The sequence below is a fragment of the Pomacea canaliculata genome, linkage group LG11 (assembly GCF_003073045.1).
Source record: "Pomacea canaliculata isolate SZHN2017 linkage group LG11, ASM307304v1, whole genome shotgun sequence".
Lineage (NCBI taxonomy): Eukaryota > Metazoa > Mollusca > Gastropoda > Architaenioglossa > Ampullariidae > Pomacea > Pomacea canaliculata.
In genome coordinates, this window is record NC_037600.1 from 17,330,296 (window position 1) to 17,351,747 (window position 21,452).

Consider the following 21,452-nt stretch of genomic DNA (forward strand, 5'->3'; position numbering starts at 1 on the left):
ACACAATCTGTGTCCCATCAGTGAGAAAGGAGTTGAACCACGTTGGTGTTTACACTGTGGTCGATGGTGTCGAATGCAGTAGACAGGTCCAGTAGAGTTAAAGCAGAAACATCACCACTGTCGAGGGCAGATAATATGTCGGTGGTCACTTAATTAAGGTAGTTTCAGTACTGTGAAAAAGTCTATATGCTGACTGAGCATGGGGGATGAGCTGATGACCTTGTAAGTAGGCCTAGAGCTGTGTCAAAACTACTTTCTCTATGATCTTTGAGAGAAAAGAAAAGTTAGAAACTGGCCGAAGTTTGGTCAGAACATCCAAGAGGAATATCACAGGAGATGCTGGCAGCAGAGGCGGCGTTAGGAATACGCAGGGCTTGGGGCCGACCATCCACGCGGGGACGGGGTAATGGAGTACGTGTATCAATATCCCAGACCCTATTGATATGATGCCGGAAGCACTGATTTGTATACAGTTAGGTGAATTTGACTTTGAAGAAGTCTAATTTAAAGAGCCCCTCTCAGCATTTTTCCATTTAACACACAATCTATTTTAAGTTGACAAACTAATAAAGATAACCTCGGGGCTGAAGCGCGGGGCCCCTTCGAGAGCGGGGCCTGGGGCGGCCGCCCCATTTGCCACCCCCAAACGTCCGCTGGCTGGCAGGCACCGATAGTGAGTCTAAGGATGATCAAATGTCCAAAATCTTGTTAACAAAATAGTCACAGGATAGGCAGTGGGCAGCGGCATAGTTCTTGCTAATTCCAATCATTCGTTTGCATATGTCAAAAAGTGTTCTGGAGAAGATGCAATTATTTATTAGGGCCTGAAGATATGTTATCTTGGCCTTGTTGACACAGTTTGCAACGCTTTGATTGGTGGCATTATAAATCTCTTTGGGGATGTCAAGTCCAGTCTTCCGTCAAACATGCTCAACTCGCCGGCAAGTATGATTCAGGTCACAGAGCTCAGTACGGACCTGTGAATACCAAGGTGTATATTTGAACTGGTGCATCAGACTTCGAAACACTGGGGCATGGTCATCAACAACTCTACACAAAACACAGTCAAGTTGCTCAGCAAAGGTTGGCTGAAGCAGGGCCATTTGCGGTTGTGCTTTGAATGCAACTACATCAACACTGCATAATAGACGAATGAGTCTAAAAACTACGGCCCTATGCTCCATTTTGCAGCCCTATGCTCCACTGGGGGCAAATAGGACCAAGAAGAAGAGTCTAAAAACTGATGGGTTTTTTTTGTATCCCTCAACTCTTCTAGGGGCATCATTCAGTATCCTGACCTTGCTGAGCTCAGCATTAAGTCAGAACTGTCATCCCAAGGGGTTACAGCAGTCCAGAGAGCCCACTTCAAGAGAGATGGGAAATCTGTTCAACAAAAAAAATGTTCAAATGTGCCTTTTTTTCTTACTTTCTGTTTTTTTCCCAAAATATGAGACTTTATTCAGGTTGGGTATCTGCAGTGAGACTAGCCATACTTCAGGTGATTTCTCTTTTAGTTCCCACTTTGCATTTTCAAAGGACTGTTCTAAATTAAATAGAAAGAAGAACCCATCTAATGCATATGCACAGAATCTGGCATCTCTTATACCAATGCTTGCTGTTCCATAGTAGGGGGCTCTTATAGAATGGCTTCCTTTCCAAGCTCCTCCTACTTGGCAGACATTGCAAAATGACCATCAGCCTCTATCTCTGTTCAAACAGATGATGTGGGGTCTCCCTTGAGACCTTTATTCCACTATTATGCCACTACTGTCATCTCCAGCAAAATCCACACCTCATAAACACTTCTTCAGCTGTCTCTACCTCAAATTGTTTTACAACTTTTGGAGAGTAGGGAATGGACATGGACAAGTGACACCTCTCCTCATCTTCTCCATCCTGTCATCCCCTGCCTTCATCTCTTTTTGAAGACATCTGCACATTTTTAACTCACTATTGAACCCTTTTATATTATGTTCCTTTTTTTCTGAGTTCTAATTCTTAAGTAGTTAGAAGGATATCTTCTGAATATTTTATTATTTTAACTTTCCAGTGTGTAACTCTTATTGTGATATAGCCTGCTCATGGTGTGCATGTCACATAACTCTTTTAGCATGAAAACAATGGCTTTATTAGAAGGTTTTATAAAGCAATTTTGCAGTGACCAGGTGAAAGTTTGTTACACAACAGGTTGTATCTATGAATATTACATTTTTTAACTGATTTAGATAGCATGTATTGGATAATATTAGACAGTATGTATTAGTTTGATTGGTATATGAGAGGGAATGAGCTCCACTGAACCTTTAAGAGTGTAAGAATGCTTTTCGTTTAGAAAGCCCCTTTTCTCACCATCAGAGTTTGTTTCAAAGTGCTTTATGGTCATGCTGGCATATGAGCCCACATCTTTCAATCACCTTAACACACATGCACATAGTGACAGACTCAAAGAACGAATAGTGGAAACTGGAATACCCAGAGAAATTATCAGCCCTGTGAATATGTGTCACATTCAGAGATAGATGTGTCAAAGCTAAGATTAAAACTCATGACACCTGATTTTCATTATCACAGTGACAAGCACTTTGGCCATTGTGTCGCCATGAATGTACAGAGATTATATGTAAACCTTTTGCTAGCAAGGTTGAGTAACAAATATCATTTTAATTATCGTAATCACATTTCAGGATAAATTGCAGAAGCAAGCATTCCAAGCACTCCAGATGGCCAGAGATGCTAAGCATTCCCGTATTAGTAATCAGATAGTGCTCATTGAAGCAGAACTTGCACAGCTTACAGTGGTGGAGATTGACAGAAAGTCAATGCGGTTGGAAACTGAAAAAGTTTGTATATTTTGTGTTCATTACATGACATAATTATGTGTAATGACCAATATAATGTGTATATCATAATAGGTATTGAAATTCAATATAGCTTTAGTACATAAAGTGTATTTTCATTATGCTGAGGTACTCCATAAATGCCAGCCCCTGTGAGTATGGGTTCACCAAGCCAGAGAGATACAGCTGGCCAGCCCCTTTCTCTTCTACTATTCCTTTTTCTCTCTTACAGGCTTTTTTTATCAATATTTTCTGACAAACTTTTCCCCCAACTTTTTTATCTTTCCTATCTTTTTCCTAGCTTCTTGTTCCCATCATGCCTTCTTTAGGCTGCCTGTGTTTGCTGTGCAGGGTGACTCATATCAGAGAATGATAGGATCTTGGAGGTTGAGGTCCCTGGTGGGTTACAGCCTATCCTCTTCAGCCTGGATTTCTTATAAGCAGAAAGTTGGTGTGCCCCATATTGGCTGGTCATGACTGGTCAATGCCCTAGTTTTGCTAGAAGGCTGCGATCAGCGTCAATCTGGTCACAATCTCTGAAGGCCAGTATATTTCTTCTGTAGCCCTGGTGCAACCCTGCTGGAAATACCCTAGATACTTGTTGGACTCTTTAGTTGGTGGGAAGCATAAGGAATGAATCATAAATATTTTAACTATGGCTACACAAAAAAAAATCAGTCTTGGAAAACTCAGCAAGGAGATTAAGTTGTCTTCACACAGTGAGGTGAGAGAGACCTTCTTCTCTCTTCTTCTGGGAGACTTCGCCTTGTGCAACAGGGTTTACGTAAAACCTGGGGAGAATTATTGAGGTTTTTATGAAAAACAGTTTTTACTAACAGCTAAATCATTAGGACCAGCAGTTCCCATCTTTTCTTCCTCACAGTCTTACCTTCCCCAGCCAGTCTACAGTCCGGTACCTATTGCCTAGTTGGGTCGCCTTGGAAATATATGGTGCATTTACAGGTATCAAACCAGCAGGCATGTGTACCTTCAAGTTCAGATTACTCTAACCACTAGGTTATCTGCTCCTGTTGCATGTGCCTTCCCACAGAGTATAAGATAAAAATCAGGATCCTGCTGACCAGTGGGTCAGACTGCTAACAGTCCCCAGCATCACTCAACACTTTTCTTGTCCATGCCCAAATGGTGTATACAGAGTCATGAATTAGTCAGGTTCCCTTCATAAAAAAGTGCAAAAACATGGCAGCCTTCATGAACTGATCTGGACCTGTGTTTAAGGTGTAAGTAAACTATTCTTTTGCAGCTCAAAACTCTGAATGGAATGATCTATCATTTGTTTTCAGTTGCTTTGCCTTTACTACGGTGTCTTAAGAAAGAAAATAGTCATTTTGAAAAATTAAAGTTTTACATTTTCACCTACATACAGTTTTTCAGCTATTCAAAAACTGTTCACCATGATCTGTGATAGGTGAAGGTCACAAAATATACAGTGATTCTACAACTGTTTTTGAGACCAGCATCCATTCTTATCATGTTTGTGTGTTTTTCTTTTCAGTAAAGCGCTCTGAGCCCACCTGTTAATGGGAAAAAGTGCTATACAAATCGACATATTATTATTATCTATACTGATGTTTGCTGATGACACACACACTTTACTGGATAAGTCGTCATGGAAAAAATCCCTCAAAATGAATTGCCATATTTGAATAAGGGCAATAGGTACAGGTGACAGTGGGTTAGCCTTCCGTTTTACTTTTCCCACATAATATCTACAATAAAAATGCTTAGGAAAGTTTTATCAAATTTATTTTCTGGAGATGTTTGTACTGGTGCAACTTTATGGTAAATAGTACATGTAATTTAATGTACCCTTTTAAAGTTCTTGTTAAACACTTCATGTATAGAATCTTCTGGCAGAGAAGCGTATTGCCTTGACAGCTATGTTATCCCAGCTTCTGAAAGAACAGTTCCTTCGAGAGCATGAGTTGCAACAACGACTGGTTAGTGCACTTAGAATACATTTTTTAACTTATTTGTGAGACAATGTATACAAGCATAATTCTTGGTTAACATTAATGACGTATTGTCCTTTAATGAAAATGCACACTATTCAGTGTCATAATAGGCCAGTGACCAGCATAAAAATTTACCACTTAAAAAATGCAACTTACTTGTGTTTCTTATGCTAGAATTTTGAGCAAGAAATCATGTAAAGAAAAGGTTTTCTTTGCAAGTTTGCTACTTTTCATTTTGGCCATCCTGTTGACAATATCATGTGTACCTCAAAAACTCTACAGATATATTGTGATGATTGTTGTCATGACAAAATTTACCTCTAAATTTACATGATCCTGTCTGTCTTCAGCAGTTAACACTAGGCAGATGTTTACAGTGTAAAAACTAACATTTTGAAAACATTAATGGAAGTGAAAAAAAACTCATGGTATAGTCAGACTTTAATAGTTTAATGCTTTGGCTATGCATCCAGTTTAGAAGGCCCTTCATTTCTATCCATCTGGATTTCCTATTCCCCTTAAATATATTTACATATGTCTACTTCTATGTGTGTTTGTGTGTAGTCAGAAATGGAAGAGCAGCGAGAGAATGGGCAGGCAGACTACTGGCTTGTGCAGTACCAGCGTCTTCTAGATCGAAAACCACAGTCACTTATTGACAAGGTTGTGAAATTTTACTACATATGATTTTTACCTTTTTATTTACACCATACTTTTGCATACTCTGTAATTTTAACAGTTAACATTACATTAACTTTATAGGAAATCGGCTTTGTCCCATTACGGCAATATTCACTGTGTATGTATCATTCTTACCTTCATAAACGTATAAGTATTGTAAAGACTGGCTAATAACTGAAGACTGTGAAGAAGACAGTTTGTGATGTTTGTTTTGTTTTAAAATTCTTCTTTCAGGTAAACATTAGACCTAGAAACCTATACATTTTTAGAAAGGAGAAAGCTTGAACTTTGCAATATAAGTAATGAAAATCGCCTTCCTCGGGCTTCTCTGGCAAAGCCATGATCATGGCTCATTATACTCTAAGGGTTATCTTCTTGTTAATATTACATTTTATTCTATTTTAGGAGAGCCATCTTGAGATAGCAGTGAAAAAACTACTGATCCTTGCTGGAGCAGATGACTATTTGCCAGTGTTTGCACGACACCGCATCACCATAGAAACTTTTATGGAACTAGGAGATGAAGATCTGAAAAAGGTTATTACATGGATTCTTATTACTGAGACTTGGGCTTTATATTCTGTACCTTTCATTATATGTTTTTGCGATTTGGGGTTCTTTGCATTATAATAATGTGTGGCTATTAACATGTGGTTAATCTTTGGCCACATCCTTGGTAATAGTGCCAACTATCATACTATGTTGAACACACCAGTTCTCCTCCAGTCACCATGTAATGCCATTCACAAGCTGGGGAAGCAGATTAAGAGCACTGGCATCAGAAATGAGAGGCACACCACTTCGATTCCCGTGAAGTGCAACAAACTTACCCTAGTCAACCCAGCTGTCAGAAATTGGTTCCTGACTCCATAAAGGGGTGGGAAAAGTAAGAAGAGCAAGGGAGAGGAGATGAGCACTGCATTTGCTGGCATTGAGAAAAGTAAGGTCTCTAACACCTCACACCCCAATGATTTGAAGGTTAGGGGAATGACCTTCTCATGTGAGAGAGAGAAGAAGAATTCATTGATCTTTACATTTATATATTTATCTATGTATTTATATTTATATGTTCTACATCTTTGTTACTATTTTGTGATCTTGTTCAGCACAATAAGTTTGCCTTTGGCTGAGATATTGCGCTTTATAAATTCCTACTTATTTTTATTAACAAGCTTTTCCACAATGCTAGTCCTTCTGAACATCCTTCCTTTTGCAATATCATGTTACCTTCAGCTCTTGTTCTTGTTATTTGGTTCCTCTTTGTGTTTTCTGTATTTGATTTTATTCTTTGTTTAGTATGATTGTTTATTCTTTTATAGCTTATATGTTATATGTTTTCCTGTCCCTCGTATGCTGTCCATGTTTCATTCTTGTTCTTAAGAGCATACTCCTTTGGAGTGTGAGTATGCGCTTTACGAATTATGCATTTATTATTATAATTATTTATGTGAGAGAGAGGGGAGGGAACTGTTACATACTAAAGTGCTTTTAAGTAAAGGAATGCAACAGTTATATAAAGGGTTCACATGTGGACATTCATAAATAGCATGAGTAGCATAAGGTATGGACCTTTTTTGTAATAAAGTGCATGAAAGATATGTAGAAAATTGTAAGGTATGCATGGTCTTTGTTGTCAGCATGGCTGAAGTACACCTCTTCTCCAGATTGATTAACAGTCTGTCCTGAATATTTTGTTTAGAGAGAAGATGTCTACGTGTATTTTCAAAGTGAGCTCAAATCAATGCAAGTTCAAACATAAGCCTGGATAGAAGTATTTATTGCTCGATAATTTTGAAAATTTAAGCTTCATAGCATCATATATACCCATGGGCCCACCATGGAGTTACAGTAGAGACATAATTAAGTGAAGACATTAAATAAAAATCAAGAGCATTAAACAGATCTCAAGAGTGCAATAAATATTTTACGCATAAAGTATCACACAATTTAGAAAAGACAACAAAGGAGCATGCAATAATATTGTCTGCTACTGCTGTTCAGTTGTATTCATTATAGATGAACTGGAATGATTTTTTTTCTTTTATGTTGCAAAATGTTGTCAAGTAAATTTGCCAGAAAAAATAGGATATTTCTATGAAAGTAAGTGGATGATGGGAGGCATTCCTTATTCACACGAGAAAGTCATGTTTGATTTTTCATTTCTTATTCTTTTACATAGTTCTGGTTAGAATTATTTTATTTCAGTAGTTTGATAGTTGATAAAGAATGTGTGTGTAGCTTTATCTGTAATTGTATTTCACACCAAAATGGCATTTAAAAATTGTTTTTTTATTGATGGGGAACATATTATACCTTCCTATTTAGGAATGATGACTGTTGATTCTGATGACTGTTGATTCCAATGAAGTATCACACTTCTCTGAAAAAACAACTATCACTTACTGTAAATTTTCACATTTTCATGTCTACATTTATAATCAATATTTTTGTTTAATGTTTTCATGTGGTAGATGGGAGTGCATGAAAGAGGAATACGCAAAGGCATACTTAAAGGTATCAAGGAGGAGCTAGCACATACCTCAAAACCTAAACAAAAAGAAAAGGTGAGTCAGAAAATTTTAGAAGAATGGGACATGGAGATGGGTCAATAGAACAATATATCATGAGCAAAATTTATGAAATCTTAATAATTGAATAAGACAAGCTTGACAAATATCTTACACAGGGAGTAAGGATTGCAACAGTAGAATGAGACATAGGCATCAGACATTACTGGAAAAGAAACAGAGATTCAGAACACAGCAGTAGGAAAAAAAATCATAGCTGTCTTTCTATAAGCAAATAATTAATTGACACACTCTGGCACCAGTCCAGATGGATAATAATGCTGCCAATTTTGCAGGGCATTACACTGTTGCCACATCTTTCAAAACCAAAGATGAATGAAACTGTACCTCCACTAGAGCCTCCTTCTGCTTGTGCCTCCAACTCTGCAGATGTTCCATACCAGATGTATATCACAGCCCGTGGCTTTAATTCAGAATGTGTGATTTGCTTAGACATGTTGGTAAGTCATTAGCACTTAAGCTACACTTTTCAATATTGATCAATAACTGTCACTACATATAGGGATCCTAAAATCTAGTTTTTCTTGATTTTTTTATTAAATTGTTTTTTTAAAGATAGTGTGTGTGCACACCCACATGTGTTTATGTCTGTGAAGGTGAGAGCACACAGAAGAATTTTCACCAGATTTGAGGAATGTGGATAATATATCTAGGTTTATCACAAATAACTTAATGATCAGTATAATGAAAAAAATGTGTTTATGATGTTTGTGTGTTGCAGTCAGAGGTCATTTTTCTGCCTTGTGGACATGTGTGTTCCTGTGTTATCTGTTCTTCACCATTGACACAATGCCCAATGTGTCGCACAAGTGTGGACCAAAAAGTCAAGCTAACTATTTCTACCCCCTCTGTATGAGAAAATAGTGGCTGTTTTTCTGTTTCTGTTTTTATTAACCACTTGCTTCCTTGTCAGATTTTGATACAATCCTGTATCACTCTGGCTAATCAACTCCTTTAGCTCCTAGGAATGGCCAGTGCAGTTACTCTAGTATCTCAGACACAACAGACTTGATTATATTCTTTTTATGACAGAATTCACATTATGGTATTTTGTGCATTGCAGATGCCATTAATCTTGAATTTTTGGTAACTTTACTACATGGATATTATTTGATTTTTTTTTTTAAATTAATATTTGTATAAAGAAGGTCTTGTATATATATATGAAATGTCTGATAGCATTTGGAATATCCAAGCTGTCAAGAAAGCATGTAAAATGTATTGTTACATTTGATTTTGTAACCTTTTCGTTATTAGGATGAATAATTTTACAGAAAGTTGGTGATGCTGTATTTGACGTGGTTTGAGCTTGTTTTGTTGTTTTTAGTAAAATCCAGAATAATTGCCCAATCTGTTAATGCTAACCAGAATGACTTTGGAGCTTTGTTGGTGACTCACTTTTTGATGCAAACATTCCTTGAATCATCAGTTTCATTGTACAGCTGACACAAAAGGCACAGAGGGATGGAAATATTACTTTGGTAATTGGTTCAATGCTTTTCAGGAAAAAATGAGCAGTTTACTTCTTTGCTATTCTTCATACTCAACAAGATTATCTGTCAGTCGAAATTTTTGCTTGCATAATACTTATTTTGACTAATTTCATTTTTCCTGTTCATTTTAATATGGTGGCAGCCGTTTCAACTTAAACTTTAGCAGATGATCAGTTTATGTTCATTGTAAACTAAGGTCATATGTGTACTGCACACTACGGTGTAGTGATGTCAGCACATTTGAGGTTTTGTGCAATTTATTATCCTGATTTCAAATACAAAAAAGATTTTGCTCTACAGAGCACCTCTTTATTACCAGAAGAAATGTCCTTTAGTCAGAATTTTGAATGGCTATGTTTAATTGAAATGTTTTATACGTAAAATTGCTATTTTCTGTATGACCTATAGTTTTTTTTTATTTCCTTAATGGATACTTCTTTGTTGTAGATATTTATTGATGATATGATATTATTACGATTCAGCTCAGCGCATTAGCTACAAAATTAATAATAAGGGACATCACACATAGCAACAACCAGCAAGTGACTTCAGCTGTCAGTCTGAAGGCGTTGCTATGTAAACAAGATTAGAAATCATTGTCATTGCTACCTCAGCCTAGATTGTTGTAGAATGTTTGAGCTATATTTTGCTCCTTCTGGAACCTTCTACTTATCTGTGCGTGTAGTATATAAGCACATTTTATGTGACAGTAGAGGTTCCATTAGTGGCACAGTTGTACTAGTGATACAGTCATACTATTGAATAGTGATATAGTAGGATATAAAGTAACCAAATAGGACAGTGAGATACGCCTATAGTTACCAAATAGAACAATAGTAAAACCACTAAGTAGTTGTACAATAATATAATGAGTAACCTAAGGAAAAGGTCGGCTTCTAGCCATAGTATCTTCGGTAATCCATTGTCAGAACTTCCATCTCATTTGCAAGGTGGACGTTATTTTCTGTCTCTGAAGGACTCTGATACACCTGTGGACTTGTTGCTGGAATTTTGTCACAACCACTCAAGAACATCAAGCTCAAAGTGTCCCGATGAATGGATGAAGCAGCATAAGCATTAAAGCAATGCAAGGAGACTGTAAAGACAGTAAATTTCATGGAAACTCTGCATCAACTATTTGACATTGCTGCCTACCTATGTGAGACCTTGGTGCATGCAAATGTGACACAAACAGGAAAGTACCACAGCGAGAGTGTCAGTTTTTGATGGATCAGAGAACCATTCGAAAAATGCAAATTGGTACAATTGATAGAAAGGTGACAGCAATTATGAAAAGAAAAGAATACAACCAAAGGAAGATTGGATGAAAGAAAGCAAAAGGAAGAGGGCAAGTGAAGACATAGTTTCATCTGTGAAAGTATTTGCTATTTGCAGTATGTGGTAACAGTGCAACCAAGTGACAAACTGTGTTCTCTGACAAACTTCATTGTCTCTTCTGCTATTGACCTACATGACATGACAAACCAATGCACCTGCTTCAACAAATTAAGCAATGGAATTTGTTATCTTGGGCAAATTGATGCCATGCAATTTTATAAGCACATTTCTCAAAAATTGTTAATACCACTTGCACAATCTTGGGAAATCTTGGGAAATTGTTTTCTATGCTGACCTGAATCTTTTTTTTTTTAGAAGAACAGTCGAAAGCGAGATGAAAGGAAAGGGCTGGACATGGGGTTACTTGGAGTGGGTTTCAGCCAATCGACATCGGTGGAGGACTCTGGTTTGGTTGAGGCCTTATGTGCAACCTGATGCACGAAGAGGAATAGATAGACCTGAATCTTTATCTGTTGCTCTGGCTACAACAATGTCTTGAGTAGATTATTGCAAAAGTAGACTATTAGTCTTCCTGTTACACAAATTGACAGCCTTCAAAAGATTCGTGAATATATGACACTAGCCAGAAGGAAAGAGAAGATGATACCAAAACTACAGAACTATATACCTTATCATCTACCCAACCAAAGTCTTGGTGAAAGAAATCCTGAATTATGTTACCGACACCTTTTGATGAGAGATTTCTTTCATACGGCAGTAGGCATTCATCAAGGGTGCCCCATATTGCTGGTTATGTTGGAGAACATCATATGTGAAACCCTTCATGATTATCACACTTTTGGGGCTATACAACATCACCTACAGTTTATCATCTTATCAGCTACCTGAATCTTTATTTCTTTTTGTTGCCTCCTTCAAGACCTCGGAGTCTATGATGAAATAGATAAAGGAGATTTAAAACACTAAGGCAAAACCAATTTCTAACCTTCTGTTAACGACTTTTCACAAGCACAAGCACTAGAAGTAGTAAGTTTAAAACCTGAGAGACAATTGGAGAAGGATCCTCAACATAAAAGCTTTTTGATTTTAATGGTTATTGGGATTTTATAGTGTATCATACAAAAAAATTATTGTACTGCAGATATTTAAATTTGTGTTAGATAATTAGAATGGAACCTTTCCTTACAGTGAACTTGATGTTGTAAGCCTGATACCTTTTTTAATATGTTACAATAATAAAAATGAAGTTTATTCCCTTCGTGTAAATAGTACGTGCTTCTGCATTTTCATGTGTTCCTTTTTAATGCAACTATTGTGCTAAATTCAATGTAGAAAGTCTAGTGCTTTTGGTTAATTTTTATTTCAGTGGATTGTAATTTCTGGCTACTGTACTTTTAAATAAATTATTTCAAATGTTTTTGTTTGTGTAATTACAAAGATCTTAGAACGTAATTTTCCCTATGTAATCATAGAAACTGCTTGATTTTTTGGTTTACATGGATATAATATCCTATACGTTGTTACAATACAAAATGGACAACTTTAAACACAACATTTAACTAACATCTACAATACCCAATTAGAAGTAAAATGCCAATCGAAGATTCACATGACCGATAAGCTTTATTTTTCTTCGCTTCATGACGAGACGTTTGGTTTCGCTGCTGTGCCTTCGAATAGTTTGCTGATATTTTCAAAATATCATCGGTCGTGGTATAGAATAGCGTAATATTCAAAGGCACAGCAGCGAAACCAAACGTCTCGTCATGAAGCGAAGAAAAATAAAGCTTATCGGTCATGTGAATCTTCGATTGGCATTTTACTTGAAATATATAAAAGTAAAGGACGAAACATTATAACATTGCAAAAGCAAAATTATGCAACTCGCAATATGCTTTGAGCTTGTTTTGATAAATAAACCCAAGAAAATGTTTACTAATCCATCGAAAGTTTGAACTGAGACGTTTAGTCCTGCTGGGAAGTTTGAGTACGTTACAATGGTATCACCGTGCACGCATGTGTATGCAAGGCTGACGCACCTCTTTTTTTTTTTTCGTAATGCGCGAGTGCGAGCGTCGTTCCTTCTCCGCATGGAGTTTGCCTTACACCCACATCCTTCCTCTTCCACCAAAGCCGAACATCTTGCCTTCTTGGAGTTTACTGTTTGGGAATGTTTGTTAGAGGAAGGATTTCGATAATGACTTCTGTGTCAGAAGTTGATATATATATATAGTGCGGTCAACAGTTTAGGCACACAGACATATAGCTCTATATATATATATAACATAATCAGCAGCTGCACATACAACACAAATTGGTAAGTACGCTCAGAAAGGTGTATTTACTTTTATTGTCTTTATAACACAGTAGACAAATAAAACTAATGCATAGTATGCTGAATATCGCTACTGATACTTCGGTACCGTCTGCTGTAGTAGTTTCGTATTCAAGGGCAGAGTTCAGGGGCGAATAGATGCAGGTCACTTGCTGTGCAGTTGCGAATAATGTCGTTTTGAATGCACATAACCTGCACATCTGTAAGAAAGACAGCCATGATCTCCCCACTGTCATGAAACATCTATCGTTAATACTCATTCGTGTTTCATGTTCAGGGCTGTGCGGATGAGGCAAAGTCACGTCTTGCAAATTTTTGTACACGAAAAATGAAATGCGTATGCTTGAAAAGGTGCTCGTCGCAGAAAGAGTATGGCTGAAAGAGGGCTGTTGTAACAAATTGTTATGGCATTAGAGAAACGGCTGTTGTGGCAAGCGATAGAAAGTAAAGTGAAAGAGAGCTCGCTTGAAACGTGTTTCCCCTGTTTTTTTAACTTACATTAAGTGTCTAAGACACTGCACGAGCAATGCTACTCTTAAATTTCTCACTTCATTTCTCTCCAAATAATGTTAAGAAAAACGTTTTACCATATGGCGAGGCCGTGAGAGTGACCGTGCATTGATTGATGCTGTTAACGCCAGTCTGGTTGAGACTGACATAAAAATACGCAGGGACTGTTTGTGGTGCTGGGATGTGCACAATGCTGACTCTGCCCCCGATATAGATGGTCTCTGTCACGTTAGAGATAGAGTGGACCGGGTAGGGCACATCATACGCTGAATACAGCTGTATTGGCGAGTTGCACGTGCTGCGGGCCTACGACGTTGAAAAAAAGAAATGCGCATGCGCATGTGAGTATTACGTCTTACCATTGCTCTTTCACATTAGGTTTTTAGCTTTGTAACCAGCCAGCAAACGAGTTTCTTTCCTTGAGTAATCAATCAGAAGCAAGTGGGGTGTCAGGGTTATGACCAGTTCTATCACACATCGAGTGTATCCCATTAGTTGAGTGCTCTATAGCCTCTCCAAATATTCAAGTTACCAAGAAATAAATAAAATATCCGCTGCTCAATGGGGATGGGGTGTCTATCAAGTCTATCTAACTTGTAAGTTAAATTTCCTGCGATTACCTTCTGCCCCAGTGGTTGAGCGGCGTAGAGCTTCTCACTTTCATGTGGGGAGGGGAATGTAATCCCTTTGGAAAAGTGTACCACCTCAATCTATGAGTTAATGGCCATGCTGCTTTGTATGTAATGTATAGCAAATCGTGGTGTTGCCACCACTGGGTAAATTTTTCCAGGATGAAAACACCGCGCAGAGCTCAGTATCTACATGTTCCAAACCAAGGCGACCCGTTGTTTAAGGTATTTCAGATGTTCACTTAGGATGTGGGTGCTCGTAAGTATCTACGCTTATAAGGACAATAAATGGAAATGGTTCCAAACAATCAAGCCGGGTCAATACCCGGATTAACAATGACCGCGCTCCCTACCTGGAGTGGGAGAAGCGAAGAGTACGATACTGAAGCCCAACCATTAAGCAGACCTGAGAAGGAACATCCATTGCAAAGTTTAAAAAAAACCAAAAACAAAAACAAAAAAAAAAAAAAAACCAACCAAACAAAAAACAGTTGGGCAAGGTGGCAGAGTTGATCAATGAGCCAAAATTTGTGAGACTTGCCAAACTTTGGGAAAATAACAATTAATGGACTAAGACCAAGAGGGTCGAACAGAAGGTACTATGAGAAAGAAACACGAGCACGTAAGAAAAAAGTGATCGGACCCGCTGTCAGCTGTATGCCCACTTCTCCTGTCCCACAAGGTTACCGTTGTCCAAGCACACGCTTTGACTTTCATCCACGAAGACGACGAAGTGGAAAAGTTCTATCAGCTATTTTGCGTGCTAGCGTGACCGGGAGGCCAAATTAATGAAGCAAGAGTTGGTAAGACGTAATACTCTTATTAAAAACATGTTATTTTCATATAATTAACGGCATTTAAAAAGTAGAAAACATTTGGTGACACGAACAGACACTGGTTTTCCAATAAAACAATCAATCTCATAGCCAAGTTTACCATCCACGGACTTGACCTAGAGTCACTAAAGTAATAAATCTTCCCTCTAATTTGCTACAATCCCAAAGGTGCCATTAATAATTACATTTGTAAGAAATCAGTTTAAATATTTAGAATAACAAAGCAATGATAGCAAGAAACGTTTAAATGGTATGAGCGGCAGAACTCCCATCACATTTACAAAACTGCCAGATGAACTAGTTATAGTATTCAGGTAGATGTTAACCTTGATGATTCCACCAGAACTTGTGACGGGAATGGCATACGGAGGGCAGTTACCAAATGTACAGGAAACAGTAGAGTTCATCGACAAAATGAGTGGCGCTGTCATCAGACAAAGCAGTATTATTTCAAGTGGCAAAGACGATTCGATTCACTGACATCATCTGGTGAACTCATTCAGAACATTTTAGTCCATTTGAAAGTGAAAACTCGATGATTATCATAAAAAAAACAAAAAACACATTGAATCAATGGTGCTATGTATATTTGATGACATGAATGTAATTATCTTTAAATAAAGAGAAGGTCTAGGAAACACTTGATAAAATAAAGATAAAAGTGCTGCCTACCCCGGCAAGTTAGGTGTTGAATAGTTTCTCCAATTTCCTCTATCTGATCGTAGCTGGCCACTTTGAAAACGTGTGTACACGAAGGTTGGGAAGCAGTCTTATGCAGTTCGTTTTCATCGATCAGGTCGCCCACCCCAACAACTAGTAGCAAGACGTCACTGTTCGACTTCAGTTGTCTTGCTGCAGTCTCTGTGTCCTGCGCGTCTTGAGATTTACCGTCTGTAATAAGCACCGCCACCTGAAACATATGTACTTTCCAACATATGCATGCATAGAACGTGGAAGAAAGCAGTGGAAGAACAAGTGAAGCTCTTGAATTATTTTACGAAGAACATAAAGTATGCGGTTAGAGTGGCTTTGTTTAATTAAAACTAAAGCATATTTGCTAACTTTCTCATTGTCATTATTCGGCACCTCTCCACAAAGCAGTGTAATTTTGCTGACAGAAACCCCACACAGCCAACCAGGGCCGTGCTTAGGGGCAGGCAGACGAGGCATCTGCCTAGGGCCCCGCACATTTCATTAAATAACAACCGTGGCGATCGTGGTGTCAAGGGCCCCGCACATACCCTATATGCCTCGGGCCCCGCGGGGGGTAAGAACGGGCCTGCAGCCAACAACAACACTAACATCAACAATAACAGAAAAGGTATATGGGCTCATCGCTGACTCTGCCCAACGAAAAGGAAAACCATAATTCGAAATAGTCTGTAAAACGTAAATTAGTTAAACGAATACTGTACTTCCAGAGAGAGAGAGAGAACAAGAATATCCAAGTCACCAACGATGTCTGCGGAATGTACACTTCTAGAGCAGTGGTTCTCAAAGTTTTTCGGACCGCGGACCACTTTACTTAAGTAAAAACTATGGCGGACCACAAAGGCCTAAGTAAAAAATATGGCGGACCACCAAGGCCTAAAAATCACTCTGTACTATGAATTTCAAATTTAAATTGCCGCATTTATTTTATTTTAATTTAAAACTTAATGTCCTTTTGTAAAAGTAGTATAGTAATAAGTTGATATAAAACTACCTACCTTGTTATTTGTAATTAAAACGTTAATGCGAGGAATGCATCACTTTAAACATCACTTTGCTGACATATGACGATTGTCAGCCGCGGACCACCTGACTTATGCCCGCGGACCACACTTTGAGAACCACTATTCTAGAGTCAGGGGAATACCGGCACCAAGTGCATCCACTCACCTTGACGGCGCTCGGTCTTGACCGAGAGAAGACTGCCTGTTTGGCCAGAGTGAGGGCAGCGGCTGTCTCTGTTCCTCCGCTTTCGTAGCTCAGCTTGTTAATGGCCGACATCAGGCTGGCACGTGAAGGGGCGTCCCCTAGGCCGACTGTCACGTTCGCGTGAGACGAGTACGTGATGACTGCCACACGCACGCGCCCGTTGTCAAGATCAAAGATTGATGTCACATTCAAAACGAACTGTTTAGTTTTTATGAAGTCCTCCGACGAAATACTGCTTGACGTGTCCACGATAAAGGCAAGTTCCAAGTCTACTTGTCTTTGGCAACCTGTCAGCATATTATTATAAAAAGAAGAGGAGGAAAGTGACTATTTTATAGACAGCTTTTTTTGTTTGTTTGTTTACACTAAGAAAATGAAAGTAAAAAGATACACAAAATACAATAATTGTCATAAACACAAGTGTGCTGACATAACTACACGCTCACACATTCATAGATTCTTATCGTCTCTAACATGTAATCACATGATTGAGATGATTCTTTGAGTGATTTTGACCAGATAAGGGATCAAGAATGACAATCAAAACTTTCTGTCACTCAACGCAGAGGTATTACTAGGAAAGTTTGCAACAGATGAGGATTCCAGTGACTCCAGGAACTCGAATACTAACCTGGCTGAAGAATTGAGGCCAAGGCAGTGAAATTTTCTGCATTACTAACGAAATACCAGTTTGATTTTCTCCAAAAGCTGTCTTGGCTGGCGATGGTACGTGGTATTCCTATATCACGAGTGGTAAAGACAACGAACAGTGCAGCTCCCAGTCCAGAATACAGAGGTTTCACCAGGTTGGTCCAGCTTGTGGAGTCCCAGTGAATTTTCAGATTGTTGGCGATGTTTATTTTCATCGGCTCCAGATAAGGTGAGGTCTTAGTCGATTCATACATTTCTTCATTTATCTATTGGAGAACAAACCATGTCTTTGAGATATATCCTTATCCATAGGCGAAGTCAAGACAAAAACATTTGTCCAGCATCCCATTTTGTACACCGAAGTAACGGAATTTTCTGTCCTTTCCCAACTGTTACTTATAGCTATACTTCGGGGTTTAAAACGAGCGCCAAAGACACCATCGTCTTTATCATTATCATCATCCCCATCATCGTCTTTGTCGTCAGTAGATGAATAGCAATGCCAGTATTATTGCCACATCTCGCCAAGTTTAACCATTTAAAAGTGTTGCTTCAGCGCCTTCTGTATTGCTGATGATCCAACACTTTGGGTAAATGGAGTTGATAGCGTATTTGTTTAGTTCTTACGAGCTAGCTTAATGATTTATTATTATTATTATTATTATTATTATTATTATTATTATTATTATTATTATTATTATTATTATTATTATTATTATTATTATTATTATTATTATTATTATTATTATTATTATTATTATAACTTAATTTATTCATCCGCATATTTTTCGTGGTGCACACCAGTGTAACATATATGTTTTATATATTGTTGTTGCCATATGCATGCTTTATATATTTACTTAATATTGTAGTTAAAACTGTGAAATGCTTCCTAACTGACAACTTGGACAAATAAAGTTGAATTTTATACAGATCCAGTGTGTCAGTTTTATTTCAGGTCACGTCAATTGTGTTTATCTTATTTCGTGTCGTAAACATTATGTCAATCTTTTTTCATATCACGTCCATTATGTTCGGCTTATTTCGTGTTACATGTACAATGTCAGTCTCGTTTTACGTGTCATGTCAAATCCATTGTGTCTATCTCATTTCCATGGTACAGATCTCATTTCATGAAATATAAGCCAGAGCATTCCCATTCCCATTCCCGGTACTGTTGAACTATTGAGGTGATGATGATATGATGATGATGAAGCACATGATACATTACAGATCATAATACAATTGATATTGAAAACCGTACTAAAATAGAATTTTTATGAACTGGTGTTATAAAGCCAGTAAACGTAAAACCTTTACAAAAGTTTAAATGAAGTTATAAATGCATCTCTCATCCGAGACGATTACCTTGATGTCATGTTTGTCTTTAGCCCAAATGCGAGAACATTAAAGACCGAATAGGCTGGTGAATAGCTGTAGAAGTTAGCACCTTAACTGTGAGGGCATCACGTACCTGCCAAATGCCGCCGTAGAAACCTTGGCGGAAGGTTGAAGGTTCCGTGCCATCACGTGACTCGACGTACGCTAAACGCCGAAGAAGAAAGTAATCTTGAGGCAGTACACAAGCTCTGTGAATTATGTCCACGACTGCCTCAACTACCTGTGGGCCCATAGCCATCTCCTGCCGAGTAATATCCTGAGCATTGCTCACTCCGTACATCATCGACAGCAGCAGCAGTGGCACGCACCACTTGATGGCCATGGCTAGTGTTTGCCTGCTTGTACAGAACACTTTGCTTATGATCTTGGTTTTGCAAGCATATATATATATGTATGTGTTAAGTCACTGTGCATGTATCTAATGAGCAGTCAGTGAAAGATTTTACCATGCAGTAGGCTACAAGCTTCCCAACACTGACCTTCTGCACCTCTGTGTGGCTTCCTTAACACCTAGTTCCTGCGTAGTGGTGAGCTGGCGGTTGTAGCTTTGCGATACTGAGCTATTCACTGCAGATGTGGGTGTGAACAGCGGGCATCTCGGTCAGCGTGGAAACACCACTACAAAAGCCAATCGCGGTCAACATTTACTGTTTTTTCTGCCTGATAAGCCCACACCTGATGGCGGATATCAGGGGCACAAAGTACCCCGCACGTTGCGATATCGAACACACTGTATCGCAAACTCTTAATTTCCAGGGACACCATAAATAAAGAAAAGTTTCTGTAATTTGAGAGCATAGCGCTAATTGCTTGTTGAAGACGTCTGTAGTGGTGTTTGGGACTTACTTGACCTTAAGATTATGTACTGTTTTGTACTATAAACATCATATTATTTGACAACAAAGCTATACTATTCTGTATCTCTATAATCACATAATTATGTACCTACCCTCCAACACCACATCATTTGGTAAGCGAGCCCCTTGTTTACAGGTTTGTCTACTCTACAGGACCTGATTAACGACAGAAGAACAACAGATCTCAAGAGTGGACATGCCTGTCATTTAGCATCCCTCAATTAAGGAGTAATCAGGCCTGTCATTTAGTAGAACCCAAGGAGTGGACAGGGTTGTCATTGAGTAGATTCCAGATAGGGGCAGAGAACAGAAAGAGATGGCGTGAACTAGTTTCTAAGATTGTCACAAGTAGGCCGATTCACTTTTCCTTTTCTTCTGTTAAGCAATTGTTTGACGGCTTTCTGTTTCACCGGCGACTGTATCGGCTACATTCCTTTTATAAACCGTTCGTATCTCTCACGTGCGTGAAAGGTTTAATTATAAAACGCCCCGTGGCTATCGTTTTGAGTTTTCTATCTTAACTGTATCGAGATATTAGAAGATCAGTACTGTCAGTTTAGTAAAGCGATAAAAGCAATTCTGCATTATCAGTCTCCGTTTTATACAACCTATGCATGGTTATGCGTCTGAAAATCGCTCAAGTGGTTTTGGCGTTATCTTGGTTTTCAGTGCAATCGTACTTCAGAAAATTTGTCCAGCTGTGCATGTACGGATGCTTGTATTGTCCCATTAGGGTTGAAGAAACTCAGCAAGGAACCTAACCAGGACAGTTCATTGCAAATTTGTGGAAGGACTAGTTTCTCTTTTTCTTGTTCTCTCTCCCACACACTTAAATATTATACAGTTGGACCTCGATAAGTCGACCTTCCCCACTTCGAAAACCTCCCTATATCGAATTAATTGTTAGTTCTGGGCCCATTGTTGGTACCTGCGCCTATTACGCCATTTTCCCTAACTCGAAAACTCTGTAAGTCGAATTTTTGCTTGGGTCCGTTTGAATTCGACTTATCTAGGTCCGATTGTATACGAGTACTTCTACCATTTCTGAAAATGTATTTAGCTCTTGTGTCTTTCTGTGTTCTCTAGCTGCCATCAACAATATATGATTTATGTTGTTCAAAGTTTTCATTACACTTTCTGTCAGATGTTCTGAGAATCATTCATGAATAAATCAATGGTGTTTTATCCGCCCTTTGATTTAAGTATCATAAAAATACATGTTTCCATTCAAATGTATTTATACTGCACAGTAAATGAAATAAAGCCACTGTTCTTTGTTGCCAGTTTGTCCAATCTGCTGTTTTATATGGTGTGATACAAAATTAATGATTACTTGTATTTAACAGATAGGAGAAAATATTTTCAGAATAAAAATTGTCAAAGAAGTCACTAATTATTGTAGCTTTGTGTCATTTTTGTGATTGTATAATAATACACAA

The 21,452-nt window shown here is 38.2% G+C and overlaps 2 protein-coding genes across 7 annotated transcripts in view; one reads left to right on the plus strand and one right to left on the minus strand.

Annotated features, from left to right (window-relative positions):
- Positions 1-12,291, plus strand: part of LOC112574959 (E3 ubiquitin-protein ligase LRSAM1-like) — a 55,587-nt gene extending 43,296 nt beyond the window's left edge. For all 6 annotated transcript variants that reach the window (XM_025256406.1, XM_025256404.1, XM_025256405.1 and 3 more), the window contains 7 exons: positions 2,685-2,840; positions 4,703-4,798; positions 5,378-5,476; positions 5,900-6,031; positions 7,966-8,058; positions 8,358-8,522; positions 8,804-12,291. In XM_025256406.1, the coding sequence (XP_025112191.1) occupies positions 2,685-2,840; positions 4,703-4,798; positions 5,378-5,476; positions 5,900-6,031; positions 7,966-8,058; positions 8,358-8,522; positions 8,804-8,938 (876 nt within the window). In that variant the 3' untranslated portion in view covers positions 8,939-12,291. The remainder of the gene's footprint in view (positions 1-2,684; positions 2,841-4,702; positions 4,799-5,377; positions 5,477-5,899; positions 6,032-7,965; positions 8,059-8,357; positions 8,523-8,803) is intronic.
- A 905-nt stretch (positions 12,292-13,196) lies between these two features.
- Positions 13,197-19,789, minus strand: LOC112575990. Its single transcript, XM_025258175.1, has 8 exons — positions 19,636-19,789; positions 19,230-19,491; positions 17,736-18,021; positions 17,066-17,391; positions 15,857-16,094; positions 15,511-15,608; positions 13,797-14,025; positions 13,197-13,409 (listed from the first exon to the last, which is right to left on the minus strand). The coding sequence occupies exons 2-8, from the start codon at positions 19,476-19,478 to the stop codon at positions 13,321-13,323; spliced, it is 1,515 nt and encodes a 504-aa protein (XP_025113960.1). The 5' UTR covers positions 19,479-19,491; positions 19,636-19,789; the 3' UTR covers positions 13,197-13,320.
- Positions 19,790-21,452: the final 1,663 nt, after the last annotated feature.

Bases quoted from the DNA above. Each gene is read 5' to 3' on its own strand.
- LOC112575990 (XM_025258175.1), bottom strand. From the start codon at position 19,478: ATGGCCATCAAGTGGTGCGTGCCACTGCTGCTGCTGTCGATGATGTAC. The intron at 17,392-17,735 runs GTTAGTATTCGA...ATATGCTGACAG, and splicing joins GGCCTCAATTCTTCAGCCAG to GTTGCCAAAGACAAGTAGAC. The intron at 15,609-15,856 runs GTAGGCAGCACT...GTCTGATGACAG, and splicing joins TCAACACCTAACTTGCCGGG to CGCCACTCATTTTGTCGATG.